The sequence below is a fragment of the Nylanderia fulva genome, unplaced genomic scaffold (assembly GCF_048542155.1).
Source record: "Nylanderia fulva isolate GAGA-0341 unplaced genomic scaffold, ASM4854215v1 Scaffold9, whole genome shotgun sequence".
Classification (NCBI taxonomy): Eukaryota; Metazoa; Arthropoda; class Insecta; order Hymenoptera; family Formicidae; genus Nylanderia; species Nylanderia fulva.
The window spans coordinates 579430-605780 of NW_028191026.1; the positions used below are offsets into that span (position 1 = coordinate 579430).

General features: G+C 29.4%; 4 protein-coding genes across 7 annotated transcripts in view; 3 read left to right on the top strand and 1 right to left on the bottom strand.

Moving 5' to 3' along the window:
- The first annotated feature begins 1648 nt into the window (after positions 1-1648).
- Positions 1649-6599, top strand: LOC114946402 (putative sodium-dependent multivitamin transporter). Of its 3 annotated transcripts, none has more exons than XM_085489787.1 (9): positions 1649-1819; positions 2820-2942; positions 3048-3269; positions 3353-3693; positions 3774-3893; positions 4120-4337; positions 4571-4788; positions 4906-5156; positions 5236-6599. In XM_085489787.1, exons 2-9 carry the CDS (start codon positions 2823-2825, stop codon positions 5543-5545), a joined length of 1800 nt encoding a protein of 599 aa, XP_085345913.1. In that variant the 5' UTR covers positions 1649-1819; positions 2820-2822; the 3' UTR covers positions 5546-6599. The 3 variants fall into 3 exon arrangements, with proteins under 3 accessions (XP_085345913.1, XP_085345914.1, XP_085345915.1); XM_085489788.1 differs by lacking the exon at positions 1649-1819 and adding an exon at positions 1846-2135; XM_085489789.1 differs by lacking the exon at positions 1649-1819 and adding an exon at positions 2191-2454.
- Positions 6600-8024: 1425 nt separating this feature from the next.
- On the top strand, positions 8025-18073 carry LOC146719662 (sodium-coupled monocarboxylate transporter 1). 2 transcript variants are annotated; one of them, XM_085489785.1, is made up of 9 exons: positions 8025-8356; positions 12910-13257; positions 13346-13571; positions 14121-14188; positions 14501-14796; positions 14975-15193; positions 15338-15521; positions 15665-15946; positions 16154-18073. In XM_085489785.1, the coding sequence occupies exons 1-9, from the start codon at positions 8336-8338 to the stop codon at positions 16406-16408; spliced, it is 1899 nt and encodes a 632-aa protein (XP_085345911.1). In that variant the 5' UTR covers positions 8025-8335; the 3' UTR covers positions 16409-18073. The 2 variants fall into 2 exon arrangements, with proteins under 2 accessions (XP_085345911.1, XP_085345912.1); XM_085489786.1 differs by lacking the exon at positions 8025-8356 and adding an exon at positions 10668-11079.
- Pdfr (Pigment-dispersing factor receptor) overlaps positions 13370-26351 on the bottom strand; it is a 30897-nt gene continuing 17915 nt past the window's right edge. The window contains 3 exon segments of the mRNA XM_085489790.1: positions 13370-14804; positions 14925-25511; positions 25514-25558. Of these exon segments, the coding sequence (XP_085345916.1) occupies positions 25396-25511; positions 25514-25558 (161 nt within the window). The 3' untranslated portion in view covers positions 13370-14804; positions 14925-25395.
- Positions 18629-24015, top strand: myd (stromal cell derived factor mayday). Its single transcript, XM_029323135.2, has 5 exons — positions 18629-19246; positions 20136-20613; positions 20925-21188; positions 21542-21723; positions 21977-24015. Exons 1-5 carry the CDS (start codon positions 19229-19231, stop codon positions 22157-22159), a joined length of 1125 nt encoding a protein of 374 aa, XP_029178968.2. The 5' UTR covers positions 18629-19228; the 3' UTR covers positions 22160-24015.

A 26351-nucleotide genomic window follows, 5' to 3' on the forward strand; every position in this document is an offset into this window, starting at 1 on the left:
CGCGTTCATTATACACTCCGTATTCACGTGTTTTTCAATAACATTTGCGGCTTTCTCTGTATACATAATTAATTAATTTAACGCAGCAGACTTTCGTGACCTTTCCATGTATCACCTCGCTCGTGAATTGATTATGCAGATTATCTTTTTTAGATGCATATTGTTATATCTTTAATAATGGAATATCTTGATAATTTATCATTTGCATCTATTTATAATCTAAATCATTATTATAATCTCTCTTAAACTTCGTGTTTATATCAGGGTTGGTATGTTTTAAAGCATTTGTTTAAAACTTGTTTAAAACAATGGTCACTGTTTTTTGTTTAAAACATGTTTTTTTACTTTACTTAAAAACACGTATAAAACAAAAAAATGTTTTAAATAAAAAAATCTATATTTTTTTTTGTTTAAAATGAAAAAAAATGTTTTCTGCCAACTCTGCGGTGTTTATAGCATCTCTCTTTTATCTTACCCGTGTTAATAATTAATGGCAATTTCATAATGAGCATATAACAACGTCACACCAATGGTTCATATAAACACAGTCGCGTTAATTATATGCAGAGAAGATTCCGTTTCGAATTGCATCTATAATACAAAATCTGTGGTAATGATACTATATAATTAGCATTAGTGCAAAGGCGTAACTAAATAATTTTTTTATATTAAAAATAGTTTTAAAAAATGAAGCTAATTTTAAATTCTCTGTACATTATTCCATTTGATGTTAAAATCTTGTCGAAAAAATATATGTAATTGTTGTTACAAAAATACTGGGTTTATCAGAATATATCTTTTGCTATTTGATAAATCGAAACAATTATAATAATTTCCTTTTATTAATGCTATATCTATATCAATATGTTATTTTGCATGACGAATTATATATAATTTATTGTTTATATAATACACTTTTTTGAACCATAATTTATTATTATGGAAAGAATTAATAAGGTAGTTAAAAAAAATAAATATTATGATTTATAATCTCTGGGGATTTCCGATTATTGAATATATATATATATATATATATATATATATATATACATTTATCGCTAAAAATAAATGATCAGGCCATCATTCCATTGAATGGAATTCTCATACATCAGTAATATTTATATTAAATTCCTGATTCTCATCCAAATGAAGAAATTCTCTTATTAGAAATACCACAGATATTCTTGCACCTTTTAAATTTGTTGTTTAGAAGATTTTTTTATTTAAATAACTCTATATATTTATATTACATTAACGCAGTTTATTATGTCAGAATAATTAATTTATTATGTCAGAATAAAAAAATGTTCTCTTTTTTGCAAGACAAAATACACACACATATATTTAAAAAATCTTATATTATCTATCTAATGCAAATTCTTCTGTGATGATTTAATTATATAACAAACGTTATAACTATATGAAAATTAAAAAATTAAAATTATAAAAATATTTTATATTAAAAAAATTAAATTTTATTCAATATTTAAAAGGTCAGTAACATGTGTGAGTTCGATGATCTCGAAACGTGCGAACAAATATATCTCATTTCTTGAAGGAACGTGAAAAATTCGATAATGTTTTAATATACGTCAGTGTGCGATTAGCATATCCCTTCCTCTCCCGCCATATATACCGTAAGCGTATTGCGTCACATGACTTGTGTCAAGAGCGAGTTCACGCTTCGGAGTAGAAGCGATCGAACCATCATGCGGAGTGTGCGCGAGGACTGATTCGAGAAAGGGTTCTTTCTTTTTAAGTTCACTTCAATAATCGCTCATTGACAGTCGGATACAGCTTGGCTCGGATTTCCGTCGAGGTGACTGACTATCTTTTCGCTAATTATATATGCAAAACATTCCAAATTCGACACTTGGTGATTCTCCGGCATGGCCGCGTTGCTTAACCCACGTGGTGCATCGGTGCATCCACTCGATCATTGACAGTTTTACGTAATTATTTTTGCAATTGACATGGTGAGGTGGATAAACGCGAGAAGCAACTGACGAGTGCGAGATATTTGTATTCCCTCGTCGTTTTATGTTATCAAATACAATTAGAGAAAAATGCGGAGTTGCGTCATCGACTTTACGAGCGACACATAAAAATAGATTCCGGCGTACGACGTTTTAGGCGTATGTATATAACGAACTCGTAATTTAGTAAAATTATTACCGACAAGTTTATTTGTAAAGTAGGTTACTATGTGCTATGTTTCTTCTTTTATCTACGTTACGAGAAAAAAGAAGAATATATCGCAGTACCGTTTGCTAGATTGCCGCGGGGTAATTCGCATGTCAATTGATAAAGTCAATAATTAAACAAGAGATAATTTGTCACGATTGGATAACAGTAAATCTGATAAAGTGTATTGTTTTGCGAGCCGGTTTAGCAGTATTGTTTTGAGATTGACGCAAGATTTTGAATTATATTTAAAAGCAACGAGATAAAAATGTATATTTTTTTTCCATTATCTGAATTTTCAGTGCTAAAACATGTTTCTCTTGAATGAAGCATTTAATTTTTATTATTTTAGTTTGGATATAAATTGAAAAATATTATATGCAATGTGTGTTAAAATAAAAATATCTATTCACTGCTTGTACCAATTTTAGATATAATTTACATTTTGCAAAACACTGTAAATAATTCCACAAACAGACTTTAACATTAAGATTCTGTTTTTATTTTATAAATTTTTATTTAATAATATATATCATTTGTTTCATACAAATAATTGAACAAAAAGAAAGGAGAAAAGTTATGTTCTTTTCTTTTTAAATTATGTATTATATTAATTATAATTTTATAATTTATAGATTATGGCAGAATTAAAAACTTTAGGATGGGCCGACTATCTTGTTACAGCAGCTATGCTGTGCATAAGCATTGGAATTGGTATTTATTACAGATTCAGCGGAGGACGTCAAAAAACTATGGAGGTATGTAATTATTGAATATCGCTTCTTTCTTTTTGAAGAACGTTTTTTTAAAAATAAATTTATTTTCTTCAATGTTACGTTACATTATAGTGATATGTTTTACAGGAGTACTTTATTGCAAGTCGATCGATGGGAATTGTACCTGTTGCCATTGCTTTAGTGGTTTCTTTCATGTCGGCCATCACCTTGCTTGGCGTATCTGCTGAGAATTACACATATGGAACACAATTTGTTGTAATAAACATATCATATTTAATAGGCACTCCAATTGTGTGCTATGGATTCTTACCAGTGTTCTTCAAATTGCAAGCAACCAGCGCCTATGAGGTAAGTCCTGGGAAATTTAATAAATATTACCACAGCTGCGATAATTATCAATGATACACATTTGAAAATATAACTTATTTTAGTACTTAGAAAAACGTTTTGGAGTAAAAACTAGGATGATGGCTAGTTTTGTTTATTGGATTCAACTGCTTCTGTACTCAGGAGTGGTACTTTATGCTCCTTCTTTAGCTTTGGAAGCAACAACCGGAATTTCTAAGACTGCCAGTATTATTATTATTGGTCTCGTTTGCGCCTTTTATTCGAGTATAGGTGGCATTAAGGCTGTGCTAATAACTGATGTATTTCAAGCTTTACTCATGTTTGCTGCTGTCTTTGTTATTATTGGTATAGCTGCGAATGAAGCAGGAGGTTTGGAACAGATATGGGAGATAGCAAAGCAAGGACAACGAATCGAGTTTGATAGGTATTCTATTAGCCCCTTTATTAATTGTACGAACTTATTATTCTAACATTTTATCACATCTATGCATACTTTTGTTGTAGTATTTCTGTGGATCCAACAGTAAGACATACCTGGTGGTCTCTTATCATAGGTGGTTTATGTACATTTTTATCGATTTATGGAGTAAATCAAGTACAAATACAACGTACATTAACTGTGAAGTAAGTTCTCTAATATGTGATTTAAGTAACAAACTGCATTAATAATTATATTAAAATTTTATAGTTCATTGCATATGTGAGATTATAACATAATAGAGTAAATCTTTATCTTTTTTATTTTGTTATCTTTTTATCTTGTTTATTTTCTCAAACATTTTTTATCATCTTATTTATTAATTTATTTAAAAAAAATTTTTTTAATTATACTGGACAAATTTTATTCTAGGAATTTACAGGCTTCACAACAAGCCTTGTGGTTGTCTTGGCCTATTTTATCAATTCTTTCGATCACAACTTGTTTCTCAGGATTGTCAATATACAGTAAATATCACAACTGTGATCCATCTCTCCAGAAAAGGATTTCTTCGCCTGACATGCTTATGCCACTATATGTCATGGATACGATGTCCCATATACCTGGTTTGCCAGGTCTCTTTATCGCAGGTAATTCTATAATTCTAATATATTCTGATAATATATTTTCATATTGAGTACTCTAGTTCAATATCTAAAAAAACTCTTGTAGAAATTAATTACAGAAACAAAAATGATAATAAAAAGGTCATTTAAGAGTATATCTAAATTATAATTTTATATAATTTATAGTTTTTAAATGTATAATTTTAGGATAATATAAATATATTTACAATATTAATTTTGAATTCTTATATTTCTAGGTATCTTTAGCGCAGGGCTCAGCACAATTTCTGCAGCATTAAATTCTTTGGCAGCAGTAACGTTAGAGGATTACATGAAACCTGCTTACAGAATGTGTACAGGGCGTGAATTCTCTCCCTCAAAGTCAACTTCCATTGCTAAAATACTTTCTTTTATATTTGGCATTTTATCCATTGCTTTAGCATTTTTTGCGCAATTATTGGGTGGAGTCCTTCAAGTAAGTGAAACAAAAAATTAAAATTGTTTTAAAAAATCTAAATAAATCAAGGCAATAAGTTTAATTTATTTATGTAAATGTGTTTAAACTTGTCATTAATAGAATGTCTTTTTATAGGCTGGTTTAACCATTTTTGGAGTAGTCGGTGGTCCATTATTGGGCGTTTTTACGCTTGGCATGGGCACCGAATCGGCAACAGAAGGCGGTACGATAATTAGTGCTCTCACGGCGCTTTCGTTTTTATTTTGGATCGCTTTCGGTCAACCACGCCCGATGCCACCTACATTATCAACAACTATTAACGGCTGTGATATGAACAATACTCTTACGAATGCAACAGTATCCATTGTACAAAACTTGGCAAACAAGTGAGTAATTTGCTGAATAATCGCTAAATCTGTCTACGTAAAATGTCGGCATCTAAAGAGCTATCGTATTTTTTTTCAGAAGCACCGGCGACAGTTCGTACTTTTATTTATATCGTATTTCATATATGTGGTATGCTCCCCTTGGATTTTTGATAACATTTATCCTTGGTTTAATTATCAGTGGCCTATCTCGTTTATTTATCAAAAATCAAAATAACAAATTAGATCCTAATTTATTCTTTCCCGTAATAGCACGACGTATATGTTATAGGCGACGTAACGATGTAGAGATCAATGATGTAGCAAATTATACGTTAGAAAGAAAGTATTCTTTTAGCAATATGATCCACAAGAGTAACAGTGCCGATAAAATTTGTACAAAACTTTAACAATTTATAATCTAAAAAGATGAATAGGCATTAAACATTCCATATTTGAAAAGTACGAGAAAACAACATAGAAATGAAAAAATGGGAACACAGAAATGAAATGATTTTGCATTACATCCAGGACAATAATATTATTATTTTGGAAACTGGATTTTTTAGAAAGAGTAAATCTTATCTATGATAGATAATTCATTGTGAGAGAATGTACATGTACATATTCATATTAAATATTATTTTTTAAACAACTTTTTATATAAAAAATACTAGACGATTTTGTGTGTATTATATTGCGACAAAAGTCTTCCATGCTGCGTTTAACTGCCAATTTTTACCGTCTATGAATCAAATATTCATACAGACAATATAATATATTTTCATATAAAATACAGTTTGCATGCATTATGCTGAAATTTTGTAGTAATACATATTTTTGCGTGTGCACGAATCATATAGCTTGGTTCCTTTTACATATATGATATTCATAGATGTATTTGAAGGAAAACTCTTAGGAGATCTTTTTTTTGATATTGCTAAATAATAAAGAGAAAGGCTTCTTTTTTATAACATATAATACCAATAGCGGTTGTAATAAGAAAATTCCTGGAAGAAAAAAAATGAAAAAAATACATATTTAAGTGTAATTGTTGAAAATGTTCAACAAGAATTTATGTATTTGTGATAGAATTAAGGCATTGTTATTAAATAATTGTGACAGTTGTATTTATTTATATATATTTTATTGCTATTAATATTTAAGGCATTGAATCAACCATAATGTTGCAAAAATTTTGAAAAACAGATAAATTAACACTTGTAAAATTCTATTCTCTAAAGATTTCTACAGATAAGACATCTATCAGTGTCGTTATACAGTGTACCATGTTTGTTGATATATATTGTAAAAGTTTAGAAAAATATATATCTTTAGAGATTGTACTTAAAGAATTAACAAAACAATCATATACATATATCAGTCATATGTATACATAGTAATATGTATCAAAAGTGCAGTATTTGATTCAATAAATGTTAATTATTTTTGTTAAAAATAAAATCGTTTTGTTATTATTGTATAAACAATAGTACTATATATCATGTCTCGAACTGTAAGCGTGTCATTTTATTTCTTTAATTAAATCGAATAAAAATGTAAACAATATTTTATGTATCGTATAATTATTATGTGAAAAATGTATTAATTTATTAATTACTCTTATGTTATTTTATAATTCAACTTTTAACAATTAATCAAGAGAGCTTATTTAATTATATTAAAATGATTAATTAATATAATTACAAATTTTTTAAAAAATTTACTTTTGATATTATATTTTGCGTAAGTAGGGATCTCGGAATATTTGATAGTATTAATTAAATTTATTATTCTAGTTTCGTCATAAAATCCATAGCTTTAAAACAATAAATCGACGATACGATAATTCTGAAACATTTAAATGGAAAAAAACCTTTGTTTATCAAGTGCTTTGAGGAACTGAATTTCTTCAAGAGGCGGCTTTATTGCCTATGATATGTAACCATCGGTTTCTCTTTAGATGCTCTCCAGTATGTTCAAGTGATGACAGAAAAAAGAAACCCGGAGTTATATTAAAGAAAAAAAGATGGGATAGCGAAGAGGAAGAAACCAAGGTGGCGGCCACGCAAAAGCTTATGGTTCGTTTGGATTGACATGCCAGATTGAACCAACGACGGCCAGTTGAAACCAGTTTCAATTTATGCAACTCCGCCGTATCGTTAAGATCTCTCGAAGCTCTCTTCGTGGGTCCTTTTAATTATTTTTCCACTGAAAGCGTCTAATATCTGGCTCCTCTTCGACGGGGTGGCTGGGTCATTCATTAATGATCAATTAAGTAATCAGTGGAATTATACAAGGCCCGTGTCACTTTGTATCTCTGATGACTATCCCTTGACGATGACATGTGTACTTCTGTGTTATTCCTTTAATTTAATATTTTGTAATTTTTTTATTACAATTTTATATTTGATTTAGAAGAAAAAATCAACATGTGGAATAATCTAGTTCTACATGCTCATTTACTGTTTTATAAAATTAATAAATTAAGGAAAGTTATTTCTCGAATTTGAATTTTTATTTAAGTAATTATTAATTATTGAAGTAATCTGTATAAAATAAAAATAACGTAATGTTTAAATGTTATTTTAATATCTAAATGTTATCTAAATTTTATCTAAAAATGATCGAAAAAAATTATTTTCTCTCTCTCTCTCTCTCTCTCTCTCTCTCTCTCTATATATATATATATATATATATATATATATATATATAAACAATCAATACATCTATACACGATTTTTAAGTAACGAAACATTTTAATTAATGTAATTTATTTTGTAATTTATATGTTTGATGTTTATATGTATAAGTAAGGACTTTCTCCGTCAATTCTCACTTTCTTCATTCGTGTGCTTTCATTGTATTGCTTTTGACAAACATGTCAGATTGTCTTTGACTTTCGATGACAACGGAATAAGTGTGTACAACACATTCGGTTCTAATTTCGAGGAATAAAGTCATTACTCTGTATAAAATAATCATATTTAAAAGTGATATGAGATTAACAATAGTTTGTTCATAGTGCAATAATATACACGTTTTCTTTAATGTGATGTGTCAATCTTAAAGTCGAATTAAAATCACAAGTACTTTGTAACATGATTCATTTATTCATCACATCAATTTCAGCTTCTGTTTAATAATTGGTTTCTTCATAAATAATTCTACGATTTTGACGACGCATCTAGGAATCATCTATGATTAAAATTTCACGAGTGGTGAGTAGTAATTGAAGTTGAAAAACAAATGTCATTTTTATCGCGTTAAAACAAATTTTTCAATTAATTAACAAATGCAGTATCTCTTTAGAGGCGATTTAATAAAAGTTTATTGAATTTTGTTTCTTTCCAATGTGCAAATTCTTAGCAAATATCAAACTCTCATTTTAATACTCCTCGAACGAATTTGATACTTAATAAAATTTGAGAAATTTGCAACAACATGTGTGAATAATTCAACAGTAAATAATCAGGCAATTAATATTGCAATCTATTGCAATTTGCGTTAGTCATATCCAAGGAATTGTGACATAGTTATTCGCAGATAGAAATGCATCGATGAATAAAACCGCTTACTGCTCTTCGTCGATTTTAATCGGAATTATCTAGTTAAATCTGCACACGCTCTGTATGTGTTGTGGATAGAAAGGACGTTCCAGAAATTGTGCATTCTTTGCACAAAACACAGATTTTAATAAAAAAAAAAAGACCCGAAAAAATATGATGTTTACCATATAAGAATAATCGATGATTTTTTCTAATTACGTGCGCGTAATTTTTTAATACAAAATAATTAAATTTTGATTGAAGAAAGAATTTACATTTACAAATGAGATGCGCGAATAATTTTATATTTTACGAAATATAATAATTGTGCATTCTTTTTACAAAACACAGATTTTAATAATAATAATAAAAAAAGATTCGAAAAAAATATGATGATGTTTACCATGTAAGAACACGAATTTTTTGTAAAACACAAAACTCTAAATTCTTTCTTCAATCAAAATAAAATTATTTTATCTTAAAGAAATACGCATGTGATTATAAAATGATTTCTTATAACGTGCGTATTTCTTTAAAGTAAAATAATTTTATTTTGATTGAAGAAAAAATTTAGTTTTATGTTTTACAAAAAATAAACAATGATAAATATTCATATGTATAATATGTCACAGTAATAATGCTTTACCATATTCCAAAGATCGTTTGCTGTCGTCATAAATTCGAGATAACGACCTCAATTAGTTGTATGGTTTATGCAATTTCAATTTCGATTGACGTCGATGCATAATATTACAAATCTGTTAGAAATCCCCGTCTACCTGGTTTGTTTTATCATTCTGTAAACTGTAACCGGTTAAATGTGGACTTAGCCGGATTTCTTGGCGTGATTTTCGCGTTGCGAGTTTATATGACATTATTAAGAGTTATACACGACATTGGCTTCCTGTGTCAACTTATATCGAGGACTATTAGGCGGGTGACTGATAATCGACCGAGTGATATCATGCGGAAATTAACGGGATGTTTTGTTTAAGGAAGAGATTGTATTTTTCAACTAAAAATATGATATTAATAGTAATACTCCCCAAAAAACTAGAGGGAAAAAGAGGAAGAGACAAGGAAAAAAGAAAATAAAAAATTAAAGAAAGAGAAAACTATTTAATTTTATACGCGAATCTAAAGTTATCTATACTATTGTTTCAATTTTTTAAAAATACTTTTTCTATATTCATAACTATAATTTTGTGTGTGAACATAATTCATTCTTTTCCTTTTTATGTCTTTTGTATTTCCGTGCAATAAATCATATGGGAATGGATTCTTTTTATCAGATATTCAGCTGAACAAAAATTCGTCTACGTTATATAAGTACATATTTTTTGATAAGTGTATCCGCTATTTAACAATGTGTAGTCACGCTTATATGATTTTGTATGAGTTTAACTATTTTCTCATTATATGTTCAATGCAATAATATGTTATAAAAATTTGAACAAGATCATAAAGTATGATAGCACAATTTTTATCATTGATGTATTTAATAATTAATTATACAACATAAAAATTTTTTATTTCCATATATTTGACATACCAATATCAAATTAATGAACTATCTTTTATCTTAAAATAAATTCAATATGCAATACGATTGCAAAATCATTAAATTTCATCAATTAAAATTAACTTTTGAATTTGTAAACATTATATTTTTAAGTCATGTATAATAAATTGCATAATTGCTAAATTATCAGGCTATGGTTAAAGGAATGAAGAAAACATGCGAAGTAAATACAAATTTAGATAGATATTAATAATACAAATATGTAGGTATAGTTACAAATACGCAGAATTGCAAAATCGTGTATAAATAACCATGTGAGTTAGGTATGATCAATTATGGAATTTATCGATGCGATGACGGAAGGACAAGACAATTGTTATTTTTGGCGAGTTTCATACTGAAACCAGTCTTACGTTAGTAGTAGGGGGATGATGGTTCGTATAAAGGCGCACACGTGACAATTAAAACGATCAGTCTCGATTCCGTTCTCCGTTTAATCCGTCGATTTTCTCTCCGCGGAAGCTGCGGATGCTTAAAAGGGGCGAGAGAAAGAAGAAGTTGAAGTCAAAAGCGCGCGAAGATTCTTCCAAGATCCTGCGATTTGCAGTCGCAGGAAAAAAATCGCATATCCTTTCAAACGAGGGACGAGCACAGATTCTCGCGAAAGCGAGGATTCGATCGAATTTATTTAGCCGATCATATATGCGTTACGTTAGGAAAACGAGCAAAATCATTCAACTGCAATTTCGCACGTTCCTATCGATTCGCACTCGCGATTAAACCGTAATTAGTCGTTAGAATCTTCGCGTTTTTTATATATTTTTTTGAAAATTGGGTGATTCGTCCCACGTCTTGAAAGAAGCGATTAAGAGAGGTAAGATTTAAAATGACCTTCTTAATATGCTTTAAAAATAAATCGAAGAAAAATTTGTTTTCGCAAATTGCAAATACGTAAACTTTCAAATCAGGGATTTATTACTTTCTCATTTAATTCTTTCTGATGTAACCGAATTACTCTGCACAATGAAAATATTTTTATTTAAGTTATATTTGATTTCTGTAAAATATGATTTATTTTTTGCATTTTTATAGTTTATTTAATGTCCTATTATTAATATATACTCCTATTATTAATATTATTTAATGTCCTATTATTAATATAATTAATAACTCTCATCTAAATACTGCTTATTTATTTTTTACTGAAATAATTGTCTTATTTTTATTCGAGCCACACGAATATTATCGATATTATTGGTTTCGAGATAAATACTATATAATAGATGTATTTTTTCTATAAGTATCACAATATATCTATTCCACTTAATTTAAATTTGAATATACAATAATAAACATACTTTAATAAAAATGTGATCACTTATTGTTTACTCAAATCTTAATCACTTACCCTACATAGATTATGGATAATAAAAAATATTTGAAATAATCAAATTTTTTGCATAATCTATCAAATTTTTCGTTTTATTGCAGTAACTAAATAAACAATTAAATATCAAGGATTGAATTACTGTTTTATTAAAATTCTATTAATGTAATTAAAAAATTTAATATGTTATCAAATAGAAGTTGATTTTCGATTTCTATGATTAATGTAAAATGTATAATGTCCTTTAAATCTGAAATCTTTTAATTTAAATTTTTTTAACACTGTTATATACTTCATAATTATTCTTCTCTAAAAAAATAATAATACTGATAATATATATGTACATATTTCATCGATATTATAACCAAATATTGTTATTAAGTAACGAAATATTATTATCGTAATTAAGATTGCGAAAAACATTATATGAATTCTACTAAAAAATTATGTATGTTTTTTACTGTCATTTAGGTTTATTAAAATGCAGTTTCATGTCGAACTAACCGGTTCTAATCAGAGAATTAATGGTCTAGCCGGCTTGAACATATATCTTAATAACAACCGAAGCATATAGAAATAGTAGTAATGATACTGTCAATAGTTATGTCATCGTGTATTGTCTACTATAATGCGCAGATTGTTAAATAATTGAAACTGAATATGAACTAGAAAAGGTCGATTAATACGTTACATTTTATTGCTGACTTGTTTATGCAACGATTAATAATCATTGAACAATTGATACCTACATTTTCTTTGACAGGAATTCATTTTCATCAATCTATCTTCTCAACCTTCATTGTATTAATTCATAGAATGATGTAATTTTATATTTGTCTTTATAGAAATTTATAATTTTTTACTTGTATGCTTTGACGATATAATAATTGTTTGTATCATTAATTAACATTACATTGATACTTTAATTGGGTTAATTGATGTTTTGATCGAAACTATATTAATAATGTTATGTAATGACACGATATATCTTCGATACGTTAGATAAAATTCATAGAATTCAAGATGATTAATGTTAAATTGAAAGAATCAATTGAGAGACAGTGTCACATAAATCAATTTATGCAAGGATCGTTAAAGCATATCGCTTTATCATAATGTTGAACAATTTTCCAGAACTTGCTATATGCGCTTGATATTAATACTCTTACATTAAATAATTTTTATTACCATGCATTTTTAATTAATATAAAATTTACCTTAATGACACAATTTGGCAGAATGTCATTTATAAAAATGTTGAAATCTCTTTTTAAAATTAAAGAATCTTTTTGAGAACATTTGATGACTTACTTTTAGATATCTGCGAAAATGCGGCGGCATCTCTTCATCCTGTTCCTCTTCCTGTCGGCCTCGTCCGCGGAGCAGCGACACGGCGTGAAAAGCAACGAGGAGTTGTGTCAAGAGGAGCATCCCACTTTGCTCCATTATTTCTCATGGGCAGATTACACGGTGTTGGGCACAATGCTGCTGATCTCGTGTCTGATCGGCACTTTCTACGGCTTCTTCGCCAAGAGGCAGGAGACCAGCCAGGACTTCCTGCTGGGCGGCTCCACCATGGGCACGGTTCCCACGGCGATGTCGCTGGCCGCTAGCTTCATCACGGCCATCGAGCTTCTAGGAAATCCCGCGGAAATGTACGGACAGGTGCGGCCATCATCCGGAATTTCATGGATATTTTTCTGCAAAATTAAAGAAAAAAGAGGAAATGATCTGTTGTTACTTTTCTATTCAGGGTACTCAATTCTGGATGACTTGCCTCTCTTTCATACTCGTGGTACCGATCACCTCTAGTTTGTATCTACCGGTGTTCATGAAATTAAGGTTGACTTCGAGCTACGAATATCTGCATCTTCGCTTCGACAAGCGTTGCCGATTGCTCGCGAGTGGATTGTACATGCTGCAAATGGTGTTATATACATCAGTGGCTGTATATGCGCCTGCATTAGCATTAAGTCACGGTGAGTGATGACTGAAATTGTATCTTATGATAATTTGCGTTAGATTCTAAATCTATTGTAACAGATAGCATAATTCAATATGCATCGAAACAGTCACAAATTAGTTATAATACGTAATTATTTTTTTTCTTGTTTTTAAAACCATGATCAAGTCGCTTCTTCAATTTCGTTAACGTTAATTAATTTGAAGCCACACTATAATAATAATTAGACTGCACAGTTCAGTCAGTAAATAGAAAAGCTAGAAATAATTGTGAAAATTATAAAGTTTAACACGGGTGCTTTTCATGGCGCAAAATAATGCACATTAAAAGTTTCTGACACTGTCTGCTCCAGAAGCTAAATCGCTAAAAAACGATTGCAGAACAACTTTTTGTTTAAACGTATTAAAAACTTTCAAAAACTCTGTTTCCATTATTGACTTCATTATAATATAATTTCTCTAAAATATGAATAAATGTTTGCCATAGCTTATAGAAATATCCTCTAATAATATTGACTTTTAATAATCAAGATAGTATGATTAAAATGATATTCTTTCATTTACAGTTACGGGCCTAAATACTTACATAGCCGTCACTCTAGTCTACGTAGTCTGCATTTTTTATGCTTCGCAGGTTTGCTGCTACATGATTAAATAATTAACAAAGATTTAATAATATTGTAATAATTAAGAATGCAATAATTATATATTGCGCAAAGAGAGTATATAATTTTTTATCGTATGTAATATAACACAATTATATAATTTTTTTCATCTATATTTTATTAGAAGCAAGATAGGAAATTATATTCTCTTTACGTAATTGCGCACAGATGTATAATTATTATAATATTATTAATATATTTTTATGTAATATACAATAATTAGAATATATATATATATATATACATACAATACGAAAGTGATTAATTTATTATTACAATAGGGAGGTATGAAAGCTGTAATAATGGCCGATACTTTCCAAGCCGCTGTTCTCATCGGCTCGTTGTTCCTTATCTTGGGTTACGGATTGTCATGGGCTGGCGGAATTGCGCTTATTTGGCAGGATAATGTAAAATCCGATAGGATAGAATTCTTCAACATGGATCCCAGGCCTACAGTGCGACATAGCTTCTGGAGTGTTGTCGTTGGAGGTACTTTCTACTGGGCCACCATGTTCTGTAGCAATCAAGCGTCCATACAAAAGTATCTCAGCGTCGAGAGCATCTCTCAAGTAAGGATGTAAGTGTCTGTCAAAAAGATAATAACACCTCGCAGGAACTTTAAGGCCGATTGATTGATTTATTATTTTAAATCTCGATCTTATAATATTTATTATTGCCTCATTTTATTTTATTCGCAATACTTACGGATTTATATAATTATCCAATTATGTAATTATGTAATTGGCGCGTTACAGAGCGCTGTGGGTGTCTTCGTTTGGCATGATCGTAATTTATAGCGTCAATTTCCTGACTGGAATGGTACTGTACAGCACTTACAAAGACTGTGATCCTTTAACCGCCGGATATATAAGCGATCAGGATCAAATACTACCGCTGTACGTGATGAATTTTTTGGGGAGCCTTCGCGGAATGCCCGGATTCTTCGTAGCTGGTATCTTCGCCGCGTCTCTTGGGTACGATGACTGATAAATAATCCTGAAAATTTTCCTTTCAACGAGAGAGATACACTCGACAATTTATTAATCTCTCCTTCTCTCGATGAAATTTTATCTGAATTTATTAAATTAACTTGGAAATAACTCCTGAAATTATTGCAGCACCGTAGCAAGCGCTCTGAACTCTTTAGCGGCGATTACCTGCGAGGATGTCTTCCGTGGACTCTTTAATATGGATATGCCGGCAAGTAGAGGCGCGGTTTACGCCAGATGGATTAGCATATTTTTCGGAGCTCTCAGTTTTGCGTTGGTCTTTGTCGTAGAACGGCTCGGTGGAGTTTTGCAGGTAGGTTCTAAATTTTACTCTGCTACTTGTTCGTAGATTGAAATTAATAATTTGCGATACTTTATTTATTTTTTTTTACTACTTTTATCTGAATACCGTGCCTTAACTTGTGTGTTATTCACTAAAAGATCACTTATTCTTAGGTTGCACTATCTTTCAATGGCATGGTGGGAGGAGTGACTTTGGGATTATTCTCATTAGGCATGTTTGTGCCATGGGCTAATGCTAAAGGAGCAATAGTAGGTGCTATCACAAGTCTAGTAGTCGTGCTATGGATCGGATTAGGCGCCCAAGTTGCCGCTCTAAACGGACAGATCCAATTAGATAGCAAACCCATCTCAATTGCGGGCTGCCCTTGCATAAACGAAACCACAATTATCCTTAATCAATCCGAGAACAACGACGAAGCTTCGTCTATATACAAGGTGAGGTTTGTCCGAAAACGTTTAATTGTTTCCAATATATCTCTCAATTTTTCTCATACGTCAAAAATAAATTAACGTTTAAATTAAAATTCAGACATCAAGTTAATCAAACAGCTGATTGCAGAGATGTTCGAATCTTAATTATTAATCTATTTTTCGTAAAATATATTTATTAAAAATTAATGTTTAATAACTATTAAATGGCAGACCAGCTACCTATGGTATAGTGCGATCGGTTGTACTTTGACCATGTTGGTGGGTCTGATAGTGAGTTTTGCGACCGGCGCGCAGAATCCTACCGACGTGGACCAGGATTACCTCAGTCCGCCAATCGCAGCTATGTTCCGTATACAAACGAAACCTCGCATCACTACAAATGTCCAGGGTATCGCCAATCTTAGCCTCGAGTTAGAAGACGAGAAGCATCAACAAGCGGACGTTTGCAAGAGTCCGAAAGTCTGAAGAAGACGATATCATGCAACCGGAAAATAGAAATCGATATAGTACAAGAATAGTCAAAATCTAGTTTAGCGAGCTTTTTTTCAGAAAAAATTCATTCTGAGAACAGAAGTTTGACAAGTGTAAAGACGAGGAAGAGTTCTGATTATCCTAATTTGTTTTTTTTTTTAGACTTGTGGATTGTCTGAATTTGGATTAGAAAAAGCTGGTTTTTGTAAATTTGCCAAATATTGCCAGTCAAGGAAACACAAAATTAGATTTTTTTTATAATTATACAAGAAATACTCTACTTTTTAATCGTGAAATTGTTGGGAATATAATCCCGAATTTCTACAATTAATTGAATTAATTGAATTAATTCTAATTAATTTTTTTTACGTCAAAATTTTAAAATTTGTTTATTCTATTTTATTTATATTGCTATTATTTAATTTATTTCCATGAAATAAACTAAATAAGTGACTAATAAATAATATAGTAGATATAAATATTATTACATCATATTACTCTACGAAATTTATTTCAAACAATTACACGTAATATGTAACAGAGGAGATGATGAAGAATTTATCCTATAAAAACTTGAATTTTTCACTATTAAATTTGTATAAAATATAAATTTAAAAAATTTTGCATCTATATTATTAAAATATTTTTAGAATTGGATTTTTCATGCAAAGCTAACATTCTTCCATATATTTATCTTTACACACACATTTTTATAATATAATAATAATTATTTAAAAAGTAAATGAATCATTCTCGCTAAACAATCAAATAAAACTGAAATTATTTATTTAATGCAATAATAAAGAAGCTGGAAAATGGATAAGGAGCTAAGGAGAAATTAGATGCAATTGATCAGAAAGAATGCGATTGATCACTACTTCATTAGGTACACGATCACTTTATTACACATGATCTTTTCGTAGCATTATCATGCTTAATTTAAAATTATACTCGAAGTACTAGTTATAATTTTAAGTTAAAACTGCACTTTTTAGCAGAACAGTTACTATATAATTTTATATTTTAAGTGTAATTTATGATTAAATAATAAGAGATCACGCGGATCTTTCTATTACACAAACTCGGTCAGAGCAATTTTTTGTTTGTTATGTGTTGTGGATAAAATGGTTGTGCTAATGTACATTCGAAGCTGAAGAATTTTTGTTAATTGCGTATGCCGCGTATTCACTTTAAAGACGGTGTAAAAAATAGGGATTTGAAATTTTATCAAAAACACCGCATAAATTTTGATTCGTGTCTTATTTAAATTTATTATTTATTATTAAATATTACGAACGTTTTAGCCAAAAAAAGATTATTTAAGTTTAATTTTCTTGTTCAAAAAATGGCCGGGACTTTCTAGAATTATATTCAATTGTTCTGTACCTTACACACATTGCCTTGCTTTATGAAATTTTTATATTTTATAGAAATGAGGAGGATCTCCTCTTTCAGCGCGCATTAAAGATATTTAATTATCTCAGAGTATTTTTATTACTTATTTTATCTATATTTTATTAAAGAGACAACGCAGATTTCGCGGTTACTCTATACAATTATAAATATTATAAAATATTATTATACTTATTTGTAAATATATATGAAACAATAAATATAAAGAAAACATAACAAATGTAATTTTGTTATACGTGACAAATTTCTTTCGAAAACAAAAAGTTTTCAACAATATACTTGATTTTGAATGCGAAAACTTTTCCAACATGGCGTAACTGTAACATGGTTACATGCGTTCAAATGGCCTCTTTTCAAACTTCAACCCCAAGTTTTTCAAATAATCGCTTTCTTTCTTAAAAAAACAAATTGTTTTTGTTAAAACTAGAATCGATCTGTCAAATCCAATTACATTAAAATATTTTCTTACAAACAAAACAACTTCAATAAATAATTAATCCTTCTTTCAACTTTTCAGTAACTAAAAAAAATATTTCACGGAACTATAATTTAATTGTAATAATCTTATAATCAATCCGGAATCTCTCCCATATTTAAACAGAATAAAAATAATTATAGTTTAACTAGAATCGTATGTAGATTAAAATTCTTGTGTCATAATTAAAAAAAAAACACCGATTGGACACCTATATATGCCGAAGCTTAGTGTGTACTTGATACCAACTTAGCCAAAGTATCACCCCGTTAAAGTACGTAAGATGAGCGTACGTTAACACCGTTTGTTATTGTCGGAAGGAAGAGAGAGGGACAGTGAAAGTGGATCAATACGCGGTGAGCGTGCGGCCTGTCTGGCAACGTGCGGCTGTCTCTCCTAGTCGAAGTTGCCTATCTGCGCTCGAATGACGAAGAACACGTAAAGAGCACATAGACTGACAGTTCGTTGACAGATTGACTATTTCGCTCATTGACAGTTGTCAAATCACCTTTAAATTTTACGCGCGAACGATCGATTCGGTCGCGCTTGTTCATCGAATCAGTGCAAGTTGCGACGTAAACCTCTCGTCTTTAGGGACTTTGGATTAAGGAATCTGATTGAGCTTATCGAAAATATATTCGTACTCTTCAACTGTGCGGGTGTGTTGATTTTAAATTAGATTTTACCGCGAAATTATGAGGATTTGCATTGTATGTCACGTGTCGAGGAGTGAATCGTCCGCTTGTCGTCTATGATCGAAGAATGTTATGCGTTGGATTATGTAGGAGTAACAGACAGGCGATAAGTCGATCCTGTTGCATGGAGTCGAAGAGGATTGGAAACTCTGGTTATTCGAGATTGACGAGAGAAGAAAGAGAGAATTAGAAAGCGGTTCGGGTCATCGGTGTACATGTTACGCGGTCGCGATGTATCTGTCTCACCTTGTGAGTAAAAGCAAAATCGAAGACACTTTATGGAAATGCATTTCATTCGGCATTAAAAACGCTCCTTGCTATTGTGCAATTTTTGTCTCTTAATTTATTCATAAATTTATGCTACTATGGCTTATTTTGCACGATATTTTATTTGCAGTGGCAGTGTGTATATATGCACAGAGAGAATTTTCTCTTAGAATTTACCCTGACAATCATGGGAATCGTAGGACAGTATGGAAGAATTTTATAAGAGTTTCTCTGATTAATATTTACTACTATTTATTTTAAAATATTTATATCTTATTGTGGTAGATATTTATATTTTTATTGTGATAAGTATTAATCAGAGAAACTCTTTTATAAAATTCTTCTAATAGTATATAGTCCTACGATTCCCAGAGTAAATTCTAATTGAAAATTCTCTCTGTGTACATATGTATATATTTGCTATTTTATTTATATGTACAGTTTTCAAAGTTTAAACTCACTTGTGTTGAGAAATAAAAGGATGCAATTTGAAAATTGATTGTCGCGTTATTGTAAACAGAAAAATAAGAGAAACTAAACAATATATACATATAGTACACATTTTTATATTGTTCATTATTGTATACGTATGTTAAAAATGATTTCGTAATTTTGTTAATAAAAATAAAATATTTGTAAATTTTATAATTTGAGAGTAAAGGAAATAATTTGTAAATGCTTACACACATATTGCATTCCTCATATTTTTCTACTTAAATATTTTGTTTTTAAAATTAGATAGCATTTTATTTAAATATCTGACAGAATATCCTATTGATCTATATTTTTTTCATATTTATATCCTATGTCAATTTGTATATTTTTTGCATTTCTAATATATCGTAAAAAGAGTGATTTCTCTTTTCAAAAGATACGAAGAATGACCTGCAAGCAGGAGTTAACTTGTCTACGATTCCTGCGTTGGACTGTCCTGGTACCGCTCGTAATCTACATCTCACTTCTATTTATCAAGTACAACAAAAGCGTGCCTCTAAAGAGTCTATCAACCCCAAGTGACAAGGACAAAGAGGGTTCTGTGATGGACAACCTGTTCCTCCAATTGCAGACCGTCACGGTTGATAAAATGAACTTGATGGGTTACAAGGACACGGGAATCGATCGCGGAAACGACGAGGGAAGAGTACGAGAGATCGTGGAGGCGGAAAATCGCGAAAATCCGAGAAACCTCTTAGAAGACATATTCCGTAAAGCGGATACTGATGAGAATCAATTGCTGGATATACAGGAATTGGCGAAGTGGATTCACGCGAAAATCACCGAGCATATCACGCGCGCTATGCGAGAAAATGTTGGATTGTTCACCGCCATCGACACTAATCTTAGAGATGGTACCGAATATTAATTGTATTTGATATTTATTTTAATTAATTAATCCTATTTTTTTCTTTATAAAAATATATAGGAATAATTAGTAAATGATCGATATCTTCAAAAATTAAACTTCTAAAGTATTTTAGAAAAAATTTTGTTACAATACACTAAAGTTTGCTAAAGAGATTGAAAACCACTTGAACAAGATAAAGCTACTTAATTCAAACCAGCGTCATTATCTTGCAACCGCAAGAGGATTGAAAATTACAGAAGTATTTATGATGATATAAATTATTATCGTTAACTGTATTTTTCATCTTTATTGCAGGCGAAGTCTCGTGGGAAGAATATCATGCTTATTTTCTGAGAACTCATGGTTTCTCTGAGACCTATATAAATTCCCATGATAAAAAACACAGCGAGATGTCGCGAACACTGAAGGAGAGCATAATGAGAGATAGAGCGCGATGGGCAGAGGCTGCTAGAAACGATCCTGATAGATTGGGTCTGGACGAATTTTTGGCTTTTACTCATCCCGAAAGCAGCCACAGAGCTCTCCTCCAAATGGTGGAAGACCTCTTCGAAAAATTCGGTAAATTTCACCTTTCGATTCGTAATTATATATAAGCATCCTACCTATTGCTACTCTTTCTCTCTCTCTCTCTCTTCATCCTTATTAGTATAACTATTTTTATGAATAAAATATAATTATAATCAAGAAGTTTCTCGTCTAAAAATAAATTTTAAAAAACCAGGAAATAAAATATTTTCATACGGGATTTAATTCTCGAGAAAAATGACTTAAAAGCAGATAGCTGATCTATCTTCTTATTATTAATTTATCATGACAGTATGATATGAAATTAATTGAAAAACAAAAACATTAATTAGTTTAGATATTTGACTAAAAATAAAAAATTTTATTGCAATTTATCAATGCGTTAGATCGAGATGGTGATGAACAATTAACGGAGGACGAATTCTCGGATTTGCCATCGGAAGGAGTCGGCCTAGATTTACGCGAGGATCGACAGCAGTCGATAGGAGGCAGCGAAGACAGGCGCAAGGAGTTTCGACATCTGATTGACAAGAATAAAAATGGGAAAGCCGATCGAACCGAACTATTGGTGAGTACACAATAGAATTTTAATAAATAAAGATCAGGAGATTCTACAACTCGGCAATTATGCAAATCAATAGACAGCATATTAAAAGCATATAATATTACTTTAACGAAGAAACGCTCAAAAATTGTAGAACTTGTACAATTATTTTTGTAAATGTCTTTATTACACCAGAAATATACATATATAATATAAAATATATGAATATATCAAAGAGTAAAAAGATTTAAGATAAACTGAATGTTTGTTTTCCTAGATGTACATCGATCCACGAAATCCCAGACATGCAATTCAAGAAGCCCAGCACTTGATTACCTTATCGGATATGAATTTAGATGGAAAACTCGATCTTCTGGAAATTTTGAGTAAAATGGACTTATTTCTCGACAGCAAAATGGTAGACACGGAGAAAAGTTTTCACGATGAATTCCGACGATAGTTGTAGCGAACGAAAACGATTACAGTTGAATAAAATTGAAAGGAAGATTTATTTATAATCTCATTATCAAAAGGAGATAATAAAATAGACGAATAATTCTTTGTAATGCACTAAATGCGACTAAAAATTTTGATAAGATATTTTTAAATATCTTAGCAGAAGACTTCTTCGACATTCTCGCGTACTGAATAGACAATATGATTTCGATCCATGATCGACGATGGATTAGACCAATACAACAATTATCGATTCGTGCAGGGTATATTTACTAGCGATTTGTAAAGAAATTTTTTTTAATAAATACTAATCGATTTACTGCGCAAATAAAAATCATACAGGCTTTTAGAACGCATCTGTGATAGTCTTATGACGTAGAATATCATTTAAGTAGGCACAATTATTATAGTTATTAGTAGCTGTTAGTGACAGATGTTAATACATTAATTCACGATAGCTACGGAATAACTCAATCAGATCGTTTACAGGGTTAAAATTATATACACCGGTAATTACTTGCCAATTGTACGATCGGTTGTAAAAAACGGATAAGATCCAAATAAGTTGCAAATCCGTCCTTTCATAGATTTTTTAGATTTCTTGTACGTGCTCCTGAATTATATAAGAGTGTTATTAAAAATTTTATATTTGCAGAGGAAAAGAATTCTCACTTTTTCTAATTATTAATAAAAAAAAATTACAAATACATTGATATTATAACACAAGAAATATTATATTAATACTATGATAATATATATTATTGTGTAGTGTTAATATAACTATTATATATAATTAATTTGTGATATTAATTTATATACATGTACACATATTTATATATGTATATATAATATACATACATATATATATATATATAATGTTTCAAGGTACAATAAAACTGCAATTAGTTTACAAAATTAGGCAAAGAAAAATTGTTTGGCGGTGTATTGGAAACATTTTGATCAAAAAATGAAACAAATAATGTGCTCGCTGGCAAAAGCCTCTGGAGAGCCTAAATAAAATTCATTGCTCACAATGGAATGTATGGCATTCCCTGTGGTAAATAATGGCTTAATAGCATTTTAAAATAAAATTTTATTACCTACGTTTTAAGAACACAGAGATTGATGTTCCTTTATAGAGAATTTTGTAATGCTATCGCGTTTTTCTATACATTTGTGATTTGACACAATAAAATCTGTTTAGAAATCAATTATGTTGTCCTCTTTTACTTACGTTTTAAAAATATGCATAAAATTGCTTGCACATTTTTTATATAAAGAAATATATCTCTTATACACACATATTAAAAATATTATATTTAAATATTAAAAATATTATATTTAAATATTAAAAATATTATATTTTAAAAAAAAGGTAGTTATAAATTCTCTCTTTCGCAGGATGATTTTTTTATGATGAAAAATTAATGAGGATAAATAATAAACTGTATGCTGTTATTTGCCTATAGCGACATAAAGTCATTTTTATCACGTTGAAAGTTTCATTATGCTACATCGTTGTAATACGAAACTGTTATATATCGTATATTTTTTAAAATTTAATTTAACATCAAACATAGATTCTTCGAACAAACATTTTTACGTTATATGTAAAATATATTAATATATCTGCGGGATGTATGGCTGAGAAAAATCGTATACAAAAAATTAGTTATATAATGACATTTAATAATTTCTAAAGTGCACAATAAAGAAGATTTAAATACGTTGAATATGAGAAAACATTCTCTTTTTCCGTTTAATTACTTTCGTAATTATTTATTAAGTTGTCGATAAAATAGATAATAATGTTTAATATCGAAAAAACCTAATTAATTTTAGGATTGTCAAAGGAATATTTGCGTGCTATTTTAAACTCATAGTATATATTTATGAACTTGAATTCAGCGGTTATTTTTATTTGCTCTAAAAAAGTTTTCCGTACACGAAGTATAAAATTTGCGATAAAAAGTATATTTTTTAATGATAGAATTTTTTGCCTTTAGCGATATATTCTATTATCAAAGTGGAAATATAAATCTAAATTTGATATGTGTAAAATTTAGTTGAAATTGTTGTTGTAATTTAATTAAAATAGTTGTAAGCATACACGAAAAATTTGAATGTTGTACAAAGTAAGTTCGATAATTTTATTTTAATTTTTCTCGAATTTAATTTTAAATATATTAGCGAGAATTAACAATTATAATTCATAGAACACGTTCTCTCTTTATGCAAAATTTTTAATTGCGACTTTCGATCGTTCATACATATACACATTTAAGTGTATATGATTTATATGTCAATTAAGAACGTTAAAGGGCAAGCTTTTATCGATATAATGACAATTTTAGTCGGATAGATATATCAAATAGAATCTTTTGAACGTAGAGAAAATCTCATCATTATAGCGATTTCCATCGCTTATGCCTTGACAATCGATTCTCTCGTTCAAAAAAGAAAAATGTTTCTTTATCGAGAAAACACACATATCACAAAAAACATTCACATATGTTTGATATATACCTTAGGACTATTAATTTTCTTTTCAAATATAAATTATAAAACAAATTTTTTCAAAAGTAAAAAAAGCTGCATCAAAAAAGCTATATGTTATAATTTTATATTTTTTTATATTAAATTCTTTTTATAATTAAGTCTTAAATTAAATTTAAAATAAAGTTATAATTAAGTGAGAAGATAAAATATCTTCACAATCGTCGAAATTTTATTATTAAAATAAAATGTAATTTTTTGAAAATTATTTTACTAATATTTGAAAAATCACATTATTTGTTGTAATATTTATTTAATTATTTAAGAAATAATTCTTATATCAGTGGTACTCAAATTAAGACTCATTTCATAATTATTTCTGTAATGATACAAAATATGACATGGTTAAAATTAAATGAAGAAGTCTATCAATGTAAAATATTCCTTGCCAATTCCTTTTCCCAAGATATTTTAAAAATTATAATAATAAATATCTAGCAGTATTAAATATTTTATTCAATTTTTCAAAACATTGCATAATTTTAATTATTACGCAGAAGTAAATTTTTTAAACACGTTTATCCATTTAATATCATTGTCTATTTGAGCACCACCAGTTTATATAATTACGAGAAAGAAGGCCTTGGAATTTGCGATTTATATTAAAAGTTAGAAAGTTTTGTTACTTGTTAAATGTCAGCTTCCCTTTCGATGTGTAGAGAAATTCTTAGACGAGAATACCAGTCATTTCGTGATCCCCATTGTGTCAATCTGCGATGAATGAAACTCCATTTGCTTCGGTTGAAATTCCAAATGTAACATCAATTCCACAATTCAAGGAATTATCTTACTGCGAAGACACCGGATGCCGAGAAATTCACGTAATTGCTTTAATCAGATGCCCGTCCTGAAATGTGGCAATAATCCTTTCTATATAGAAATATTCAGATTTCTCGATTAATAGAAAATTAATAGAAAACATAATTTGTAGTATACAAATTGAATAATGTAACTTTGAACATAATTCGCGATGTATTTTAGTATACATATAGATATTAAAATAGAAAAAAAGAATTTACTATATTTGAAAGAAATATATATCTTTTTTCGTAATTTTTTTTATAAAGTATCTGTTTTTTAAAAATAAATAAAAATGTAGTTGAACATAAAAATTATTTCAACTACATTTTTTATTTATTCCTAAAAAAACCGACTTTATAAAAAAAATTACGAACAAAGATATATATTTCTTTCAAATATAAATTCTGTTTTTCTATTTTAATATTACATATTATATAATTTTAAATATAAATTAAAAAGCTTTCATCAGTTTTATCAGTTTTTAAACAAATCAATAAATTAATTTCCCAAAAATGGTTTTCAAAATCAATTAATGAATCAATAGCACAAAATAATTTTATTAAATTTAATAATTCAGAATAATTCAATATCGCGTTCGCTATTTCAAATTGGATGTAATCGAACGTAAATAGTTTTAATTATAAAATTAGGAACGGAGTATTTTATTTTAATAACGCTTCAAATTAGAGATACTCTATTACTTTGTAAAAAAATAAATAAAAAAATTACAAATTAAAAAAACCATTAAGCGATCGAAAGCAATAAAACTGAAGGCAATAAAAAGCCACGAATCAAATACATATCACATCAAAAGCTTCTGCTGGATGTAATCACGAAAA

Bases quoted from the DNA above. Each gene is read 5' to 3' on its own strand.
- LOC114946402 (XM_085489787.1), top strand. From the start codon at position 2,823: ATGGCAGAATTAAAAACTTTAGGATGGGCCGACTATCTTGTTACAGCA. The intron at 3,694-3,773 runs GTATTCTATTAG...CTTTTGTTGTAG, and splicing joins CAACGAATCGAGTTTGATAG to TATTTCTGTGGATCCAACAG. The intron at 4,338-4,570 runs GTAATTCTATAA...TTATATTTCTAG, and splicing joins GCCAGGTCTCTTTATCGCAG to GTATCTTTAGCGCAGGGCTC.
- LOC146719662 (XM_085489785.1), top strand. From the start codon at position 8,336: ATGATTAAAATTTCACGAGTG. The intron at 13,572-14,120 runs GTGAGTGATGAC...TTTCATTTACAG, and splicing joins TGCATTAGCATTAAGTCACG to TTACGGGCCTAAATACTTAC. The intron at 15,947-16,153 runs GTGAGGTTTGTC...ATTAAATGGCAG, and splicing joins AAGCTTCGTCTATATACAAG to ACCAGCTACCTATGGTATAG.
- myd (XM_029323135.2), top strand. The intron at 20,614-20,924 runs GTACCGAATATT...TCTTTATTGCAG, and splicing joins CGACACTAATCTTAGAGATG to GCGAAGTCTCGTGGGAAGAA. The intron at 21,189-21,541 runs GTAAATTTCACC...TCAATGCGTTAG, and splicing joins AGACCTCTTCGAAAAATTCG to ATCGAGATGGTGATGAACAA.